The 21325-nt window shown below is 40.5% G+C and overlaps 1 protein-coding gene across 5 annotated transcripts in view; it reads left to right on the top strand.

Annotated features, from left to right (window-relative positions):
- The window catches only part of msh3 (mutS homolog 3 (E. coli)), a 161985-nt gene that overhangs the window by 43943 nt on the left and 96717 nt on the right, over window positions 1-21325 (top strand). For all 5 annotated transcript variants that reach the window (XM_045707205.2, XM_045707201.2, XM_045707200.2 and 2 more), the window contains one exon: window positions 14410-14597. In XM_045707205.2, coding sequence (XP_045563161.1) covers window positions 14410-14597 — 188 coding nt within the window. The remainder of the gene's footprint in view (window positions 1-14409; window positions 14598-21325) is intronic.

The raw sequence follows: 21325 nt of genomic DNA, 5'->3' as shown, positions 1-21325 counted from the left end.
CTACATCATGTTCCCCCTCTGGAGTTATTACCCACGCCTCTTTTACTTGTCTGTCTGCTTCCCCTACTGCATTAGAGAGTTAAGCATTGTGTCACTCATAAAGTGAACGTCTGCTTTTCTCAAATTTAACGTGCCTGGTTGTGACATGGGTCGACCTGTGGCGACCTCAAAGACTCAACCCTGTGGTTTTGTTATGTGTTGCCCGTATACTACATAATACCGTAGGCCAGGTATTTCCAAACTGGGGTACGCGCAATGCTGTCGGAGGTACGCCAAATAAAAATGTGATTCACAAATAAAAAAAAAATATATATATATATATATATATATATATATATATATATATATAATTCTTTTTTGAAATTGTTAAAGAAAACAAACAATTCTTCACATTTTCAAACCGTACATTTATATTTTCCAACGGGTTTTTTTCTCACCTGAGTAGCCTCGTTTCACTGCCAAAAATAAAATTAAACCATCTAGTGTTCAGCGAAATAACAACACAATGACAAATACAGGTAGCCTAGTCAAATAATTAACATCCAATCACATTAACTGTTACTCTCTCGTGGGAAACCGTCACTCTTGCGCTGACATTTAGAAACGAAACATGACCATTTGAAAAATAAACCACGGGAGTTTTTTGAGCGAGAATAAAGACGACTTTTGAGACGTAAGACATGTATAAAAGCAACAGATACCATTAATAAGGAGCTAGAAGCGTCTTATATGGTGAGCTACCGAGTGGCTAGGACAGGCAAGCCCCATACTATTGTGGGGGACTTAATTCTTCCTGCTACCGCGGATATGACTGGGACAATGCTGGGGGAAAAGGCCCAAAAAACTATACAGACAATGACTTCATCAAACAACACTGTTTCACGACGCATAAGTGACATGGCAGGAGATGTTTTGAAACAATTACTGCTTCGCATAGACGCCAGTGAATTATATGCGTTATACCTAGATGAGTCAACAGACGTGGTGGGCTTGGCACAGCTCCTGGTATATGTCCGTTACGTTTATGGGGTGTCAATTAAGGAAGACATCCTCTTCTGGAAACCAGGACAACATGAGAGGATATTTTTAAAGTACTGGACAGCTATGTGACATCAAATGGACTTTGGTGGTCAAGATCTGTTGGTATCTTTACTGATGGTACAAAGCCAAGACAGGGAGACATAGTGGAGTGGTAACGCGCGTGCAAGCAGTTGATCCCGACGCCACTTGGGTACACTGTAGCATCCACCGAGAGGCTTTTGCTGCCAAGGGAATGTCTGACAGCTTGAAAGACGTTTTGTACACTACAGTGAAAATGCCTAGCTTTGTAAAAGCAAGGCCCCTGATCTCTCGTGTATTTTCTGCATTATGCAATGATATGGGCAGCGACCATGTAACGCTTTTACAACATACAGAAGTGCGCTGGTTAACAAGGGGCAAAGTATTGACGCGCTTTTTTAAATTGAGAGACAAGCTTAAAGTTCTTTACTGACCATAATTTTCAGTTGTCTGACCGCTTGCATGATAACGAGTTTCTCACACGACTGGCCTATCTGGGTGATGTTTCTCGCCTGAATTATCTGAATCTAGGATTACAGGGACTCTCCATAACTATATTCAATGTGGGGGACAGAATGATTAAGAAGTTGGAGCTCTTTTCTGTCTGCATTAACAAGGACAACACACAGGTCTTTCCATTATTGTATGTTTTTTGTGTGCAAATGAACTCAAGCTTACGGACAATGTCAAATGTGATATAGCGAAGCACCCGAGTGAGCTGGGTGTGCAATTACGCAGGTACTTTCCCAAAACGGGTGACACAAACAACTGGATTCGTTATCCCTTTCATTCCCTGCCTCCAGTCCACTTACTGATATCTGATCAAGAGAGCCTCATCAAAATTTAATTTAATCAGAAGCCACTGTCAGATTTCTGGATAGGGCTGCGCTCAGAGTTTCTTGCCTTGGCAAATTACACTAACACTGTTATCAAGAAATAATTTCTCATCCCTCTTCCTTACTTTGGCTAATACAGTTAACCTTTCTGGCGCAGGGGTCCCGCTAGCGACCCACCTCGACAACATCTGGTGAAATTGCAGAGCACCAAATTCAAAATACAGAAAACGTAATATTAAACCTTCATGATAATACAAGTGTCATACATGATTCTTCAGCATCGTCGGATTTCAGAAAGGCTTTATGGCGAAAGCACAGCATTTGATTATCTGAGGTCAGCGCCCCACAACAGCATATTATCCAAACAAGCACAGGCGTCACAAAATCCCAAATAGCAATAAAATAAGTGACTTACCTTTTGAAGATCTTCCTCTGATCGCAATCACAAGAGTCCCAGGAACACAATGAATGGTCGTTTTGTTCGATAAATTCCTTTTTATATCCCAAATAGTCCGTTTAGTAGGCGTCATTGAGTTTAGTAATCCACCTGTTCAGAATGCAGACATAAGAGTTCCAAAAGTTACCAGTAAAGTTTATCCAAACAAATCAAACAACGTCTCTAATTCATTATTAGGTACTCTAATATCTAAATAAAATGTCATATTTCATACAGAGCAAACTATTTTCAATAGGAAAGGAAAAGAACGCAGCGTGCTCCCTCGGTCATGCGCGCAATGAGAGTAGTTTTGCCTTGGGACTTCCTGAGGATAAACAACTATTCCTCGTTGGTTTTTCAGAATACAAGCCTGAAACCATGTATAGACTGTTGACATCTAGTGGAAGCCATAGGAACTGCAATTTGGGAGGCGGAAGTCTTTGGTTTCAATAGCTTAAGCTTGGAATTGGCTGGAAGGTCAACAGAAAAAAAATTGGTCCTTGGGTTTTCGCCTGCCAAAACAGTTCTGTTATACTCACAGACATACTTTTAACAGTTTTAGAAACTTTAGAGTGTTTTCTATCCAATACTACCATGAATATGCATATCCGAGCTGGGCCTGAGTAACAGGCAGTTTACTTTGGACACCTCAGTCATCCAAAATTCCGAATACTGCCCCCCTATCCCTAACAAATTTTAAATACCGTCTTGTTTTTGTCATCAAGTTAGACATTCTCTGTATTTTCCCCCAAGCTTTTTGTATATCAGACAGATTCCATCTTTGTCAACAATGACAGAATGTCTTTATCTCTTGCCTACACTTGTCTACTTTGAAATGGTTCTTCATATCACTAAAATATTTTTCATGCTCACATCCGGAGGAGCTGTTCTGCCCTTCTCCAGAGTGTTTTTCTCACTTAACAATGGCATTACATTAACTTCAAAAGTTGTATAATATATATATATCTATATGTTGATATATTTATATAACCCCATGTATAACCCCTTTTGAGGACTCAAACCTCTTATCTTCTAGAACACAAATTGTTTCTGTAGGGCCTGGTTACCATAAAACTTGTGTTAACTTCAAAATCTTGTTGAAGGCTTACATTACCCACACATGTACAAATTGCTACTCAAATAGCAACTCACTTCTATGCAACAAAAAGGACTCAAACCTTTTAATAGAGGACTTGAACCCCTATAATAGATATTTAACAAATCTGTAACAGAGCAAATAAACGACTAAACCCTGTAACAGAATAAAGTACTCAAACCTTATACATCACAGATACGTATCACTCAATGCATGCACTAATTTTAACCTGATTTGGTTATTTTAAATGACATCGGTCTAGACTCACCCAGCAATCAGGAGATTAAGAGTTGAATCCTGTGGGTTGCGCTCAGCCCTCTCTTTTCCCTGCATCAACACACAGTTGAGTTTTTCCTTGTTGTTGGTCACAACCAATTAATCTGGGTCACGGCACCAAGTGCTAGCAGTTGATGTTACTCTTCAATAACACAGACCCCAAAGTAAATCAGGGCGAGAAAAATAGGTTTATTCAAAGAGCATAGATGTTATGCTGAGAGGTAGATGTTTATTTGTATTTATTATGGATCCCCATTAGCCGCTGCTAAGGCAGTAGTGTATAGTGTGTATGCTATTGTGTATGCATGTGTCTGTGCCTATGTTTGTGTTGCTTCACAGTCCCCGCTTTTCCATAAGGTGTTTTTTTTTTTTTAAATCTTTTTTTTTTTTAATAAAATGTTACTGCTTGCATGAGTTACTTCATGTGGAATAGAGTTCCATGTAGTCATGGCTCTATTTAGTACTGTGTGCCTTCCATAGTCTGTTCTGGACTTGGGGACTGTGAAGAGACCTCTTGTGGGGTATGCATGGGTGTGCGAGCTGTGCACCAGTAGTTCAAACAGACAGCTTGGTGGATTCAACATGTCCATACCTCTCATAAATACAAGCAGTGATGAAGTCAATCTCTCCTCCACTTTGAGCCAGGAGAGATTAACATGCATGTTATTAATATTAGCTCTCTGTTTACATCCAAGGGCCAGCCGTGCTGCCCTGCTCTGAACGAATTGCAATTTTCTAAGTATTTTTTTGTGGCACCTGACCACATGACTGAACAGTCGTCCAGGTGCGACAAAACTAGGGCCTGTAGGACCTGCCTTGTTGACAGTGCTGTCAAGAAGGTAGAGCAGTGCCTTATCATGGACATACTTCTCCCCATCTTAGCTACTGCTGCATCAATATGTTTTGACCATGACAATTTACAATCCAGGGTAACTCCAAACAGTTTAGTCACCTCAACGTGCTCAATTTCCACATTATTACAAGACTTAGTTGAGGTTTAGGGTTTCTTGAGTGATTTGTCCCAAATACAATGCTTTTAGTTTTAGAAATATTTAGGACTAACTTATTCCTTGCCACCCACTCTGAAACTAACTGCAACTCTTTGTTGAGTGTTGCAGTCATTTCAGTCGCTGTAGTAGCTGACATGTATAGTGTTGAGTCATCCGCATACATACACTCTGGCTTTCCTCATTAGTAAAGATTGAAAAAAGGAATGGGCCTAGATAGCTGTCTTGGGGAATTCCTGATTCTACCTGGATTATGTTGGAGAGGCTTCCATTAAATAACACCCTCTGTGTACTGTTAGACAGATAAAGAGTTATCTACAATATAGTAAGCCATAACACATACGTTTTGCCAGCAGCAGAATATGATCCATAATGTCAAAGGCCACACTGAAGTCTAACAAAACAGCCCCACAATCATTTTCTCATCAATTTCTCTCAGCCAATCATCAGTCATTTGTGTAAGTGCTGTGCTCGTTGAATGTCCTTCTCTATAAGCATGCTGAAAGTTTGTAAATTTGTTTACTGTAAAATAGTATTGTATCTGGTCAAACACAATCTTTTCCAAAAGTTTACTAAGGGTTGGTTACAGGCTGATTGGTTGGCTATTTGAGCCAATAAAGGGGGCTTTACTATTCTTAGGTAGCGGAATGACTTTTGCTTCCCTCCAAGCCCGAGGGCACACACTTTCTAGTAGGCTTAAATTGAAGATGTGGCAATGTCGTCTGCTATTATCCTCGGTAATTTTCCATCCAAGTTGTCATACTCTTGTGGCATGTCATTCCACACTAACGTTACGGAATTTAAGATTACAATGCTTTTCTTTCATAATTTGGTCAGGTATACTTGGATGTGTAGTGTCAGCATTTGTTGCTGGCATGTCATCCCTACATTTGCTAATCTTGCCAATGGAAAAATCATTAAAGTAGTTTGCAATATCAGTTGGTTTTCTGATGAATGAGCCATCTGTTTCAATGAATGATGGAGCTGAGTTTGGCTTTTTTCCCAGAATTTCATTTAAGATGCTCCAAAGCTTTTTACTATCATTCTTTATTTCTTTTATCTTGGTTTCATAGTGTAGTTTCTTCTTCTTTTTGTAGTTATCTTTTTATTAGAATGTTGTTTATTTTAACAGGGGTTACACAGACAACAAAATTGAGTGAGGATAAAATGAATAAGGATAGAGCAAAACCTTATACAAAAAGGCCGTCATAAAAATATATACAAACATCACAATTATAACATGGAGACCAGATTTTCCAAAATGTATCAGACCTCTGGTGTAAATCAAAGGTAAGGTTCTCTAGAGGTTGGATAGCAGAAGCTTGAGAGAGCCACATTCTCACAGATGGTACTTCAGGTGTGGAACATAATAACAATATGCATTTTTTTGTCTAAGTAAACAAGGGTATTGAACAGACGTTCATTGTCAGGATCAAACACAATGTTATAATCAAAGTAGAGCAAATATGACTTTGGTGAAAACTCAAATTGTCTTCCCAAGATCTTCTGGATGTGTAAGTGAATATCATTCCAATGAGACTGGATTCTGCTACAGTACCAAAAAACGTGCATGAAGGTGCCAGTATCCTGTTTACATTTGAAACATAATTGTGATGCATTGGAATACATTCTGTGAAGGCAGACAGGTGTAAAGTAGGTTCCGGGGGATCTGGATTAAGGGCAATCGGTGAGCAGAGTGATATTTTGTCTGGAATCTGCAGATGCCTCCTTGCATCTTTCCAAGCTAAGAGTGTATTATGTGTTGTAAAATTGTCAGGTAAGGACTGGATCTTTTCAAAGCTATTAATAAATGGTACGGAAGCTAATTCTCTTGGATGACATGCTATTGATTCCATCCCAACCCAAAGTGAGGGGCGTCTGTCTAGGCACCAACTAATCATGTGCTTGATCTGAGCAGACCTGTAATATAGTTGCAGATTTAGCAAAGATACCCCTCCTGAATTCCTAGGCTTAATTCGTTTGGTTAATTTGATTATAGGTTTCCATTGTTCCAGATATATTTTGATAAGTTGACATTTATTTTCAGAAAAAAGGACTGAGATACAGTGCCTTGCGAAAGTATTCGGCCCCCTTGAACTTTTCGACCTTTTGCCACATTTCAGGCTTCAAACATAAAGATATAAAACTGTATTTTTTTGTGAAGAATCAACAACAAGTGGGACACAATCATGAAGTGGATGAAATTTATTGGATATTTCAAACTTTTTTAACAAATAAAAAACTGAAAAATTGGGCGTGCAAAATTATTCAGCCCCCTTAAGTTAATACTTTGTAGCTCCACCTTTTGCTGCGATTACAGCTGTAAGTTGCTTGGGGTATGTCTCTATCAGTTTTGCACATCGAGAGACTGAAATTTTTGCCCATCCTCCTTGCAAAACAGCTCGAGCTCAGTGAGGTTGGATGGAGAGCGTTTGTGAACAGCAGTTTTCAGTTCTTTCCACAGATTCTCGATTGGATTCAGGTCTGGACTTTGACTTGGCCATTCTAACACCTGGATATGTTTATTTGTGAACCATTCCATTGTAGATTTTGCTTTATGTTTTGGATCATTGTCTTGTTGGAAGACAAATCTCCGTCCCAGTCTCATGTCTTTTGCAGACTCCATCAGGTTTTCTTCCAGAATGGTCCTGTATTTGGCTCCATCCATCTTCCCATCAATTTTAACCATCTTCCCTGCCCCTGCTGAAGAAAAGCAGGCCCAAACCATGATGCTGCCACCACCATGTTTGACAGTGGGGATGGTGTGTTCAGGGTGATGAGCTGTGTTGCTTTTACGCCAAACATAACGTTTTGCATTGTTGCCAAAAAGTTTGATTTTGGTTTCATCTGACCAGAGCACCTTCTTCCACATGTTTGGTGTGTCTCCCAGGTGGCTAGTGGCAAACTTTAAACGACACTTTTTATGGATATCTTTAAGAAATGGCTTTCTTCTTGCCACTCTTCCATAAAGGCCAGATTTGTGCTGTATACGACTGATTGTTGTCCTATGGACAGAGTCTCCCACCTCAGCTGTAGATCTCTGCAGTTCATCCAGAGTGATCATGGGCCTCTTGGCTGCATCTCTGATCAGTCTTCTCCTTGTATGAGCTGAAAGTTTAGAGGGACGGCCGGGTCTTCGTAGATTTGCAGTGGTCTGATACTCCTTCCATTTCAATATTATCGCTTGCACAGTGCTCCTTGGGATGTTTAAAGCTTGGGAAATGTTTTTGTATCCAAATCCGGCTTTAAACTTCTCCACAACAGTATCTCGGACCTGCCTGGTGTGTTCCTTGTTCTTCATGATGCTCTCTGTGCTTTAAACGGACCTCTGAGACTATCACAGAGCAGGTGCATTTATACGGAGACTTGATTACACACAGGTGGATTCTATTTATCATCATTAGTCATTTAGGTCAACATTGGATCATTCAGAGATCCTCACTGAACTTCTGGAGAGAGTTTGCTGCACTGAAAGTAAAGGGGCTGAATAATTTTGCACGGCCAATTTTTCAGTTTTTTATTTGTTAAAAAAGTTTGAAATATCCAATAAATTTCGTTCCACTTCATAATTGTGTCCCACTTGTTGTTGATTCTTCACAAAAAATTACAGTTTTATATCTTTATGTTTGAAGCCTGAAATGTGGCAAAAGGTTGAAAAGTTCAAGGGGGCCGAATACTTTCGCAAGGCACTGTATATGACGGGATATTTTGGAATAAATAATTTAGCCAAGGAAGGATATTCACCCTGACGCCATTAATCCTGCCAAAAAGAGAGTTTGGTAGGGTAGACCAGTTAATCAGATCCTGTTTAATTGTTGTGAGCAAAGGTATATAATTTGAAGTGAACAGGTCTTTAAGACTTGGAGTAACATATATGCCCAAGTATTTTAAGGCTGTTTCAGTCAATTGGAATGGAGATATTGTTTCTAAGTTGATTGTAGAGGGGATATTCAAAGGTAATGCCATGGATTTATCCACATTAATTTTGTACCCTGACAGGTTACTATATTCATATATGATGTCCATTACTGCAGTGACAGAGGTCTCTGGTTTAGACATGTATAAAAGCACATCATCAGCAAATAATACAATTCTATGCTCTTCATCACCCATAGAGATGCCCCTGACGTTATTACTAGACCTCATTGCCTCAGCCAGTGGTTCTATGACTAACGAGAACAGAGCAGGAGATAAAGGGCAGCCTTGACGACAGCCCCTATCAATATTAAATCTTTCTGATCATTTACCATTTGTGTTAACGGCTGCTGATGGGTCAGGAAAAAATACATTTTACTAAATTAATAAAATGGTCACCCAGATTAACTTTTTCTAATACAATAATTTCCATTCAACTCTATCGAAAGCCTTTTCGGCATCGAGAGAGACAATGAGTGCAGGGTCTTTTAATTAGTATCAGGCTAATGGATGCAGTTTTCCAAGAATCTGGTATGATGTCTCTTTCGAACATATCATTTAGAGCAGGCATGAAGATGGGACATATCTCAGACCAGAATTTCTTGTTGAACCCTGCCGGGAAGCCGTCTAGGCCAGGTGCCTTGCCAGAAGGCATTGCCTTAATAGTTTCCCAAACCTTTTCAGGAGTAAAGGGAGCGTTTAGCCTATTTCTGTGCTCATCTGATATAGTGGGCAAGGTTATCATGGAACGCCTCGCCAATATCCAATGGTAGCGCCTGGCGCGAAATACGAAAAACCTTAAAAATGCTATAATTTCAATTTCTCAAACATATGACTATTTTACACCATTTTAAAGACAAGACTCTCCTTTATCGAACCACATTGTCCGATTTCAAAAAGGCTTTACAGCGAAAGCAAAACATTAGATTATGTCAGGAGAGTACCCAGCCAGAAATAATCACACACCCATTTTTCAAGCTAGCATATATGTCACCAAAACCACAGCTAACTGCAGCACTAACCTTTGATGATCTTCATCAGATGACAACCCTAGGACATTATGTTATACAATACATGCATGTTTTGTTCAATCAAGTTCATATTTATATCAAAAAACAGCTTTTTACATTAGCATGTTTTGTTCAGAACTCGCATACCCACCGAAAACTTCCGGTGAATTTACTAAATTACTCACGATAAACGTTGACAAAAAACATAATTATTTTAAGAATTATAGATACAGAACTCCTTTATGCAATCGCAGTGTCCGATTTTAAAATAGCTTTTCGGTGAAAGCACATTTTGCAATATTCTGAGTATATAGCCCGGCCATCACGGCTAGCTATTTTGACACCCACCAAGTTTGGCACTCACCAAACTCAGATTTACTATAAGAAAAATTGGATTACCTTTGCTGTTCTTCGTCAGAATGCACTCCCAGAATGCACTTCAACAACCAATGTTGTTTTGGTTCCAAATAATCCATAGTTATATCCAAATCGCTCCGTTTTGTTCGTGCGTTCAAGTCACTATACGAAGGGTGACGCGCTGGCGCGTTTCGTGACAAAAAAAATCAAAATATTCCATTACCGTACTTCGAAGCATGTCAAACGCTGTTTAAAATCAATTTTTAATGCGATTTTTCTCGTAAAATAGCGATAATATTCCAACCGGGAGACGTTGTATCCGTTCAAACACTGAAAGTAAAACATGGAGTCGTCACATGCACGCGCGCACCAGTGTCATTGTTCTCAGAAGGACCACTCACCAAAACCCCTGCTGTTTTTCTCCCAGAGACTGCAGAGCTATCATTCAACGTTCTTGCGCCTTCCTAGAGCCAATGAAAGCCTTAGAAAATGTCACGTTACAGCAGAGATCCTGTATTTTCGATAAAGAGGCTATAGAAGGACAAGAAATCGTCAGACAGGGCCCTTCCCATATAGAATCTTCTCAGGTTTTGGTCTGCCATATGAGTTCTGTTATACTCACAGACACCATTCAAACAGTTTTAGAAACTTTAGGGTGTTTTCTATCCAAATCTACTAATTATATGCATATTCTAGTTTCCAGATTAAATCAGGTACGTTTTTTATCTGGCCGTGAAAATACTGCCCCCTATCCCTAACAGGTTATCTTATTCAGATATTTTGTGATTTCGTTGTTCGATCTTCTACATTGTGAAGTATAAAGCGATTTATAGAAGTCGCAAAACTCATTATTGATAAGCAATGGATCATGAGAAATGAAGCCATCTGCCGTTCTTATAGAGTTAATAGATCTTTCATTTTGTTCTTTTTTAATTTGGTGTGCAAGTAGATGTCTCGGACGGTTACCAAACTCATAATATTTTTGCTTGGTAAAAAACAACTTTATTATTATTTTTTATTTTTTTTACATGTTTTGTATGCTCTAAATTGAGTTTGGCCTTGCGGGCCTAAAGTAAATGAATATAGCCTAGTAAATACACCCCTTTGCCTACCTTGTTGCCCGACTAAATGAGCAAATTAACAGGAACGTCATTGGGATTTGGCTTATTCATTCATACATTTTTTTGAGAAAGAACCTCATTAGTTCTATAAATAAAAAGCTTAGTTACATTACACCACAACGCTTATTAACGATTCCTTTGAATACCATTGCATGGTAGATGGTTCTGACCCGAGGTATTCAGCCATCTGTATGTGGTGCATTATTTTGCTAGGGCAAATAAAAGTTACTCAAGTTCATGTTTATACACTGACCATGTGTGCACCCTAATAACACAACTAGCAACTTTCACGGATCTGGGTTCTGTGCCGCTGTAGAGTGGATATTGTCCCGGTAGAAGGTGAGCGCAGACTGGGGATCTTCAAATGTGTGGCTAGCCCCCTGTAAAGTAATCCTCATTTATCTGGGTGTATCAGGCCAAATCTGACTCCTGCCTTGTGAAGGTGGGCTTTCACATCTTTGTATGCAGCTCTGCGTTTTGCCAGATCTGCAGAGTAATCTGGGAAGATATGGATCCGCTTGCCATTGTAGTTCAGTTGTCCTCTTTCGCGGTAGATGCAAAGAATTTTGTCTTTGGTCTGGAAGTAATGTAGGCGGACCAGCATTGCTCTGGGAGGGTGACCGGGCTGTGGTTTTACCGCTAGAGTGCGATGTGCCCTGTCGATGACTGGGGGCTGGTCAAACGTCTCTCCGCCGAGGACGTCAAGCAGGAAAGTGGCCATGAACTCAGTAGGATTGCGCCCTTCTGTCCCTTCTGTGATTCCGACCACACGTATGTTCTGTCTCCGGGAACGTTTTTCCTGTTCATCTAGACTAACCTTTAACTTCACGTTCTCGGAGGTAAGCTCGTGGTTTTTTGTTTCCAATTCGGTAAGCCAATTATCTATGTCGGTCAATGGCGTTTCCATATCCTTTATTTTTGGGGTTTGTGTCGCGAAAGTCGTTTGTAATGTTGCCATAGTTGACTGGACATCATAATTTCAGCTCGAAGACTTGAGGAACGAAGTTTGGTCATGAAATCAGAGCGTAGTGTAGCCATTTCTGCACGGATGGTGACTAGCGTCTCCATAGCGTTAGCATCTGCCATCTTGTTGCTAGTCTTCGACGTGTCTTGTTTTCCCGGTTCCGGACATATCCAATAATGTCACCCGAATGTTGCTAGAGTCAGTAGGTGTGCAAAATTAGTTCTTGTTTTGATAGATAAAAGGTTAAAACATAGAAGTATCAGCCCTTAGTGGAGTGGCCTTGGAACACATCTTTATGTAGCCATGTTGAAACCGCACCCATTTTCTTCCTTTTATTCAGTTTAGTCACATTATTTGCCAAAAGGCACTTATTTACTTATTTGCCATTCCTTTTGCCGCATCTTAAATGCAAGTAAAACTAAATGCATGCTCTTCAACTGATCGCTGCCCACACCTGCCCACCCGTCCAGCATCACGACTCTGGACGGTTCTGATTAGAATATGTGGACAACTACAAATACCTAGGTGTCTGGTTAGATTGTAAACTCTCCTTCCAGACTCACATTAAGCATCTCCAATCCAAAATTAAATCTGGAATCGGCTTCCTATTTCGCAACAAAGCATCCTTCACTCGTGCTGCCAAACATACCCTCGTAAAACTGACTATCCTACCGATCCATGACTTCGGCGATGTCATTTACAAAATGGCCTCAAACTCTACTCAGCAAATTGGATGCAGTCTATCACAGTGCCATCCGTTTTGTCACCAAAGCCCCATATACTACCCACCACTGCGACCTGTACGCTCTCGTTGGCTGGCCCTCACTTCATATTCGTCGCCAAACCCACTGGCTCCAGGTCATCTATAATTTAATGAATATCGGTTTTGTTTCAATCAAAAATAGCAAACCGAGTGTTTTCCAGCATACAATGTTCAGCTGCGCACTCTGATGACGACATGACGTGCAACAAGTACGGACACATCTGTCCTCAGTGATTCTCTCCACAGAACAAAGGGACAGGATGTATTTTATAACCCAGCCCTAGCCTGTGGTTGACCAATTAGGATTCCTTGCAATAAAACTGGACCAATGGCCAAATAACAAGTATCCTATTTCAGGCTCAATGTGTAGACAAATCCCTTCCATGTCTCTGAAAAAAACACTATTTCCATTGATCGTTAGTACTCTATTAGTACTCTATTGACTTTTAGTCCTCTTGACCTTTCGGCCTCGACCTTTAGTCCTCTTAGTCTTCTGTATTTATCTTGAAATATTCTTACACTAGTCAGCCCAACAGTCTTGAATGTTGGGCCGAGTAGCCTCCCCTTTACAGACCATGCGGTACCTTATATAGCTGATACCAAGAATGCTCAGTCATAGCTGGTTCAACCCCTCCCATATAGATTGGGGAGCACCATAAGCCACTTTGGATTCATCCTCTGGTGTGGTCTCCCAGATGCCAGTACAATTAGGAATACTGCAGCCTTTGTTCTGTTCCTCCAGGCAATCTCGATCTCATTGACACCCACCACATCTCATCTATGGAATGCCAGCTGTAGGTTTTTAGGCTCTTCTCAGTTCACACAGACATTTAATAGAACAGAAATGTCTTACTGTTTAGTTAAGTATAAAATTGTCAAATATCCAACAAATCAGGTAAATATGTAATTTTTCTATCACATATTGTAATCCAAACCCAACCTTAATTTACTTGTTGTGATGCACTGACGTTCCAAACTCTGTTTTAGACGAGATTAACTTCATTACCAAAATTATCCTATTACACTTTTGTAGTGACTTTTGACACTAGAGTAAATGATTCTGACTTATATTGATGCCACATAGGCTGTTTTCAAAGGGAGGGTTACTTCCTTACTTTACAGGTTAGTGTGTGTGTCCTAAGACCTACTTTACACCTTCCGCTTCAATTGAACATCTCCGCACAGGGTTCCACGTCCGCACACCACCTAGGAAAAGTGTCCTGCGGACACAGAGATTTCGGAAGTCCGTGCGGACATGTGTGGAGGGTAGCAGACATTCGATATTTGCATAATTTCATTTGAGCCGACCTAACAGTGCGGAAGCGTAAGATGTAAATTAGGCTTAACAGCTGTCATATCAGTATTCGATGAGAGTGAGGAATTTGCATCCCATCTCTCTCCCCACACATACATACTCTTGTTTTATTCCATGATCTAATTTATACATTCTTAGTTATGTCAATGATATTACCTCACCACAGGGAAATATATGAAAGATGAATTGAGTTTTAATATCAAACTCACACATTGCATTCTAATGACCCATGTGTTTGCATGTGTGTGTTCCAGTGTTCCACCCAGGAGTTCTATCTCATCAGCAGCAGTCTTTCTCGGCTGGGGGTGGAACTACAGGCTCTGCTCCCATCCATCCAATCACAGCTCAGCTCCACTCTGCTCCGAGGGCTCCTATTGGACACACCTGAACTGCTGGCTCCCGCTCACAACTTTCTCAAAGTCCTCAACGAGAAGGCAGCCAAGTGAGTCACCACAGTGTGTGTGTGTGTTAGGCTTGAGCGGTATACCGTATACTGGGGTATTTGGAAATAGCCACGGGATGAATTTTAAATACCTTTGAAACTATGTCTTTGAAGTTTTTCAATACATTTTAATCTTTGTAGCTACTTTTTAAGTAAATACATGCAGTCAACTTGTGCAATACGTTAGGAAATAAAGCAGATCGCATTGATCATTTCACCTGCCACAGTGTTTTACATTATGAAGCTTACCGTAGTTCCCCAGAACATTTGAGCCAGTTACGTGTTTGTTTGTAAATAGCACAACGAAAGAAAGCTGGAGCAGGTGAGTCCAGCTGTGTATTGACAGGTGCCGCATTTTATATTGAAAGGCAAGTGTTTTTTTTTTTTTTGTTTTTTTGCTTTAATAGGGGCGTGCAACTTTAGTTTTCCTTCACAGAAAATACATTAGTACAACGCATTTAGCAGAAACTGACAACCCGAAGTGCAACGCTATTTGGCTGGCAGCCACCCAAGTAAATGAGCTGACAATGAAAAGTTTTTTTGCAAAACCGTTACATGGCCATCATATTTCTAATGTTTATCATAGAAAGAAAATGTAGCCAGCTACATTTCCTAATGTATTGCTTAAAGTTAATCTTGCATTTTATTTGAGAAAAGTGGGCTACACTGAGAAAAATACCAGAGAAAAGTAGCGACACAGAGCCCTTATTGCTGATAGAATGTCCATTTTTGAATTCTCATCTGAGTGGAGAATCAAATCAGTCTTTATTTATACAGCACATTTCAGACATGGACTGCAACATAATGTGCTTTACAGGAAAAAACAAATAAAACAATGCAAATATAAACTGAAATAGTTATTACACAACAAACATATGAGGATAACAAAACTAAATAATAACAATGAAAACTGAACGATTAAAAAGCACCTTAAAACCTCTTACATCTAGACGTTCCGCTAGCGGAACACCTGCTCCAATATCCAATGATAGGCGTGGCGCGAATTACAAATTCCTCAAAAATACAAAAACTTCAATTTTTCAAACATATGACTATTTTACACCATTTTAAAGACAAGACTCTCCTTTATCTAACCACACTGTCCGATTTCAAAAAGGCTTTACAGCGAAAGCAAAACATTAGATTATGTCAGCAGAGTACCAAGCCAGAAATAATCAGACACCCATTTTTCAAGCTAGCATATAATGTCACAAAAACCCAGAAGACAGCTAAATGCAGCACTAACCTTTGATGATTTTCATCAGATGACACACCTAGGACATTATGTTATACAATACATGCATGTTTTGTTCAATCAAGTTCATATTTATATCAAAAAACAGCTTTTTACATTAGCATGTGACGTTCAGAACTAGCATACCACCGCAAACTTCCGGGGAATTTGCTAAGAATTTACTAAATTACTCACGATAAACGTTCACAAAAAGCATAACAGTTATTTTAAGAATTATAGATACAGAACTCCTCTATGCACTCGATATGTCCGATTTTAAAATAGCTTTTTGGTGAAAGCACATTTTGCAAAATTCTAAGTACATCACCCAGCCATCACGGGCTAGCTATTTAGACACCCGGCAAGTTTAGCCTTCACCAAAATCAGATTTACTATTATAAAAGTTTGATTACCTTTTGTTGTCTTCGTCAGAATGCACTCCCAGGACTGCTACTTCAATAACAAATGTTGGTTTGGTCCAAAATAATCCATTGTTATATCCGAATAGCGGCGTTTTGTTCGTGCGTCCCAGACACTATCCGAAATGGTAAATCAGGGTCGTGCGCATGGCGCAATTCGTGACAAAAAATGTCTAAATATTCCATTACCGTACTTCGAAGCATGTCAACCGCTGTTTAAAATCAATTTTTATGCAATTTATCTCGTAAAAAAGCGATAATATTCCGACCGGGAATCTCCTTTTCGGCAAACAGAGGAAAAATCACAAAGACGGGGGCGGCCAGGGCACGCGCCTAAGCCCACAGTCCCTTGATCGGCCACTTGAGAAAGGCGATAATGTGTTTCAGCCTGGGGCTGGGATGACGACATTCAGGTTTTTCCCGGGCTCTGAGCGCCCATGGAAGACGTAGGAAGTGTCACGTTAGAGCAGAGATCCTTTGTAAAAGATAGAGATGGCAAAGAAGTTAAAGAAATGGTCAGACAGGCCACTTCCTGTAAAGGAATCTCTCAGGTTTTGACCTGCCATTTGAGTTCTGTTATACTCACAGACACCATTCAAACAGTTTTAGAAACTTTGGAGTGTTTTCTATCCAAAGCCAATAATTATATGCATATTCTAGTTACTGGGCAGGAGTAGTAACCAGATTAAATCGGGTACGTTTTTTATCCAGCCGTGAAAATACTGCCCCTAGCCATAACAGGTTAAGGAAAAACAAAGCTAAAAAGGTGTGTTTAAAAATTCCCACAGTTTCGTCCCCCCCCCAGGTTCTCTAGCAGGCTATTCCAGAGGTTGGGGGCATAGTAACTAAAGGCTGCCTCTCCATGCCTCTTGGTCCTAGGCTTTGTGATAGTTAAAAGGCCAGTACCAAAGGACCTGAAGGACCTACTGGGTACATAACTTTAAAGCATGTCTAACATGAACTGGAGTGCACAATCGTGGATTATTTTAAAAACCAGTGTTATGTGTGCTCTCTGTCTGGTCTTGGTCAGTACCCGTACTGCAGCATGAATTAAAATGTGCGACCAGATTCTCTCTCTGTGCTTTGGCTCCAACAATAAGTACAGTGTCTTCGGAAAGTATGGGCTCCCGAGTGGTGCAGTGGTCTAAGGCACTGCATCTCAGTGCTAGAGGTGTCATTACAGACCCTGATTCGATCCTGGGCTATATCACAACCGGCCATGATCGGGAGACCCATAGGGCGGTGCACAATTGGCCCAGCGTCGTCCGGGTTAGTTGAGAGTTTGTCCGGGGTAGGCGGTCATTGTAAAAATAAGAACAAATTCTTATTTTTACAAACTGACTTGCCTTGTCAAATAAAAGTATTCAGACTCCTTCACTTTTTCCACAATTTGTTACGTTACAGCCTTATTCCAAAATTGATTAAATAAAACATGTTCCGCAACAATCTACACACAATACCCCATATTGACAAAGCAAAACAGATTCTTAGAAATAAAAATAAATAAAATGAAATATCACATTTACATAAGTACTCAGACCCGTTGCTATGAGACTCGAAATTGAGCTCAGGTGCATCCTGTTTCCATTGAACATCCTTGAGATGTTTCTACAACTTCATTGGAGTCCACCTGTGGTACATTATATTAATTGGACATGATTTGGAAAGGCACACACCTGTCTATATAAGGTCCCGCAGTTGACAGTGCATGTCAGAGCCCAAAACCAAGCCATGAGGTTGAAGGAATTGTCCGTAGAGCTCAGAGACATGATTGTGTCGAGGCACAGATCTGGGGAAGGGTACCAAAATATTTCTGCAGCATTGAAGGTCCCCAAAAACAAAGTGGCCTCCATCATTCTTAAATGTAAGAATGAGAGCTGGCCACACGGCCAAACTTTGCAATCGGAGGAGAAGGGTCTTGGTCAGGTAGGTGACCAAGAACCCGATGGTCACTCTGACAGAGCTCCAGAGTTCCTCTGTGGAGATGGGAGAACCTTCCAGAAGGACATCCATCTCTGCAGCACTCCACCAATCAGGCGTTTATGGTAGAGTTGCCAGACAGAAGCCACTCCTCAGTGAAAGGCACATGATAGCCTGCTTGGAGTTTGCCAAAATGCACCTACAGGACTCAGAGCATGAGAAACAAGGTTGAATGGTCTGATGAAACCAAGACTGAACTCTTTGGCCTGAATGCCAAGCGTAACTTCTGGAGGAAACCTGACACCATCCTTATGATGAAGCACGGTGGTGGCAGCATCATACTGTGGGGATGTTTTTCAGCGGCAGGGACTGGGAGACTAGTCAGGACCGAGGGAAAGATGAATGGAGCAAAGTACAGAGAGATCCTTGATGAAAACCTGCTCCAGAGCGCTCAGGACCTTAGACACACACCCAAGACAATGCAAGAGTGGCTTTGGGACAAGTCTCAATGTCCTTGAGTGGCCCAGACAGAGCACCGACTTGAACCCGATCAAACATCTCTGGAGAGACCTGAAAATGGCTGTGCAGCAACACTCCACAACCAACCTGACAGAGCTTGAGGAAATTGAGGATATGCAGAGAAGAATGGGAGAAAATCCCCAAACACAGGTGTGCCAAGCTTGTATCATCATACCCAAGAAAACTCAAGGCTGTAATCAATGCCAAAGGTTCTGCAACAGAGTACTTTGTAAAGGGTCTGAATAATTATGTAAATGTAACATTTCCGTTAAAAAAGAATAATAATATTTTGCAAATATTTATCAACCTGTTTTTGCATTGTCATTATGGGGTATTGTGTGTAGATTGATGAGGGGGAAAATGCAATTTCAGCCATTTTAGAATAAGACTAACGTAACAAAATGTGCAAAAAAGTCAAGGGGTCCGAATACTTTACGAACGCACTGTACCTCAGTCTTGTCTTGATTTAGCTGGTAGTTGTGAGCCATCCAAGTATTTAAATCACGAATACAGTGTAATTTATCTGTGGCGCTTAAATCCACTGGTGACAGAGTGTTGTGGCTTCCTCTTTACCATAGCCACTGCCCAAGCCTGAAGCGGGGTTGTTTGGTATGCATACAGTCCACACTCAACGTTTCCAAACAGCCAAACATTCAGTGAGGTCCAGGGATATGGTACAACAAAAATGTTTATTCTTCTTATATCTAACAAAAAAATTATTATCCAATCAACTTAAAGCATAGATTACTTGATATGGAAAATACATATGACCTGTTTCTATGTCTGTATATCTGTATGGTCAAAAAACTATACCGCTCCCGCATCTAGCAAGGACTCCCTTCCCCGAAGGCCCAACTTCCTGCCTTTATCCTAACACTCTTACCACAGTACAATGAATGGGCAAGAGGGGGGGACAAAATCTAAGTTACACTAACAACAAATGAATATATCTCAATCAGGTAAATATAAATCATAAAGGTACGTACCTAATATTTCATCATATACATTCATATTTAATATATTTACACAAATGTACATGGAGCTCGGTATGTTCAGTCTTTTTATACAAATATGTCCGAATCGGCTCTAACACAGAGAAATGTAAAGTTTGGTATCGTCTGTGTAGCAGTGAAAAGCATCTAGATTACTTTTCTTCAGAAGGGGTTTCACCATAGCAGTTTTTAGTGCAGTGGGAAAAGTACCTGTGAACAGGGAGTGATTAACAATAGCTTGCACTTTTTCAGATATGCAATTAAAAACTGTTTTGAAGAAGGAGGGGATAGGATCGAGAAGGCAGGTAGAAGGCTTAAGTTGATATTTCACTTTCCTTAGCATGTCTGTCAACCAGGGAAAATAAATTCATAGTTCCTTTGCGTGGTATGCTAGGGCACATATCATCAAACTTATCATCAGGTCTTATTATTAATCTTGCATTATTCTTATTATTATGATGATTATTAGTGATGAAGTTAGAAAAATGAGCCCGCCTGGCATTTCTAAATGCCTTGATATCAGAATATCATAATGGCCCTGCAACTTCGACTTTCTCCACTTCTGCTCTGCCTTTCTGCACTTTCTCTTTAATTTATTAGTTTGCTCACTCATCCAAGGGGCTTTCCGTTTGGACGTGGCCTTCTCTAACTTTACAAGAGCTTTGGCATCAATTGTTGCCCTTAATTTGCTATTAAAGTTATCAAAAAAATCACCACAAAAGGAAGACAGAATATGTGATGGAGCATTGTTCATACATAGGGTTGCACATTTTGGGGAATATTCAGAGGTGGAAACTTTTCGTGGGAATTAACGGGAATATATGGGAATATATGCACATTAATATTAATACCATTTAAATGTAGATGTTTTTTGCATTGGATTTAAACTCAGCCTTTCAAAGACAATATGTAAAAATCCAAATAACTTAACAGATCTTCATTGTAAAGAGTTTAAACACTGTTTCCCATGCTTGTTCAATGAACCATAAACAATTAATGAACATGCACCTGTGGAACGGTCGTTAAGAGACTAACAGCTTACAGACGGTAGGTAGGCAATTAAGGTCACAGTTATGAAAACGTAGGACACTAAAGAGGCCTTTCTACTGACTCTGAAAAACACCAAAAGAAAGATGCCCTGTTGTAAGGCAGGTCCTCACCAGACATCACCGGCACAAACCCACCGTCGCTGGACCAGACAGGACTGGGAAAAAGTGCTCTTCACTGACGAGTCTCGGTTTTGTCTCACCAGGGGTGATGGTCGAACTCGCGTTTATTGCCGAAGGAATGAGAGTTACACTGAGGCCTGTACTCTGGAGCGGGATCGATTTGGAGGTGGAGGGTCCGTCACGGTCTGGGGCGGTGTGTCACAGCATCATCGGACTGAGCTTGTTGTCATTGCAGGCAATCTCAATGCTGTGCGTTACAGGGAAGACATCCTGCTCCCTCATGTGGTACCCTTCCTGCAGGCTCATCCTGACATGACCCTCCAGCATGACAATGCCACCAGCCATATTGCTTGTTCTGTGCGTGATTTCTTTCAAGACAGGAATGTCAGTGTTCTGCCATGGCCAGCGAAGAGCCCGGATCTCAATCCCATTGAGCACATCTGGGACCTGTTGGATCGGAGGGTGAGGGCTAGGG

This window comes from Salmo salar, chromosome 24 (assembly GCF_965601325.2).
Source record: "Salmo salar chromosome 24, fSalSal1, whole genome shotgun sequence".
NCBI classification, from domain to species: Eukaryota; Metazoa; Chordata; class Actinopteri; order Salmoniformes; family Salmonidae; genus Salmo; species Salmo salar.
Note: the sequence above shows the minus strand (reverse complement) of the source record. Positions and strands in the feature narration are given on the sequence as shown.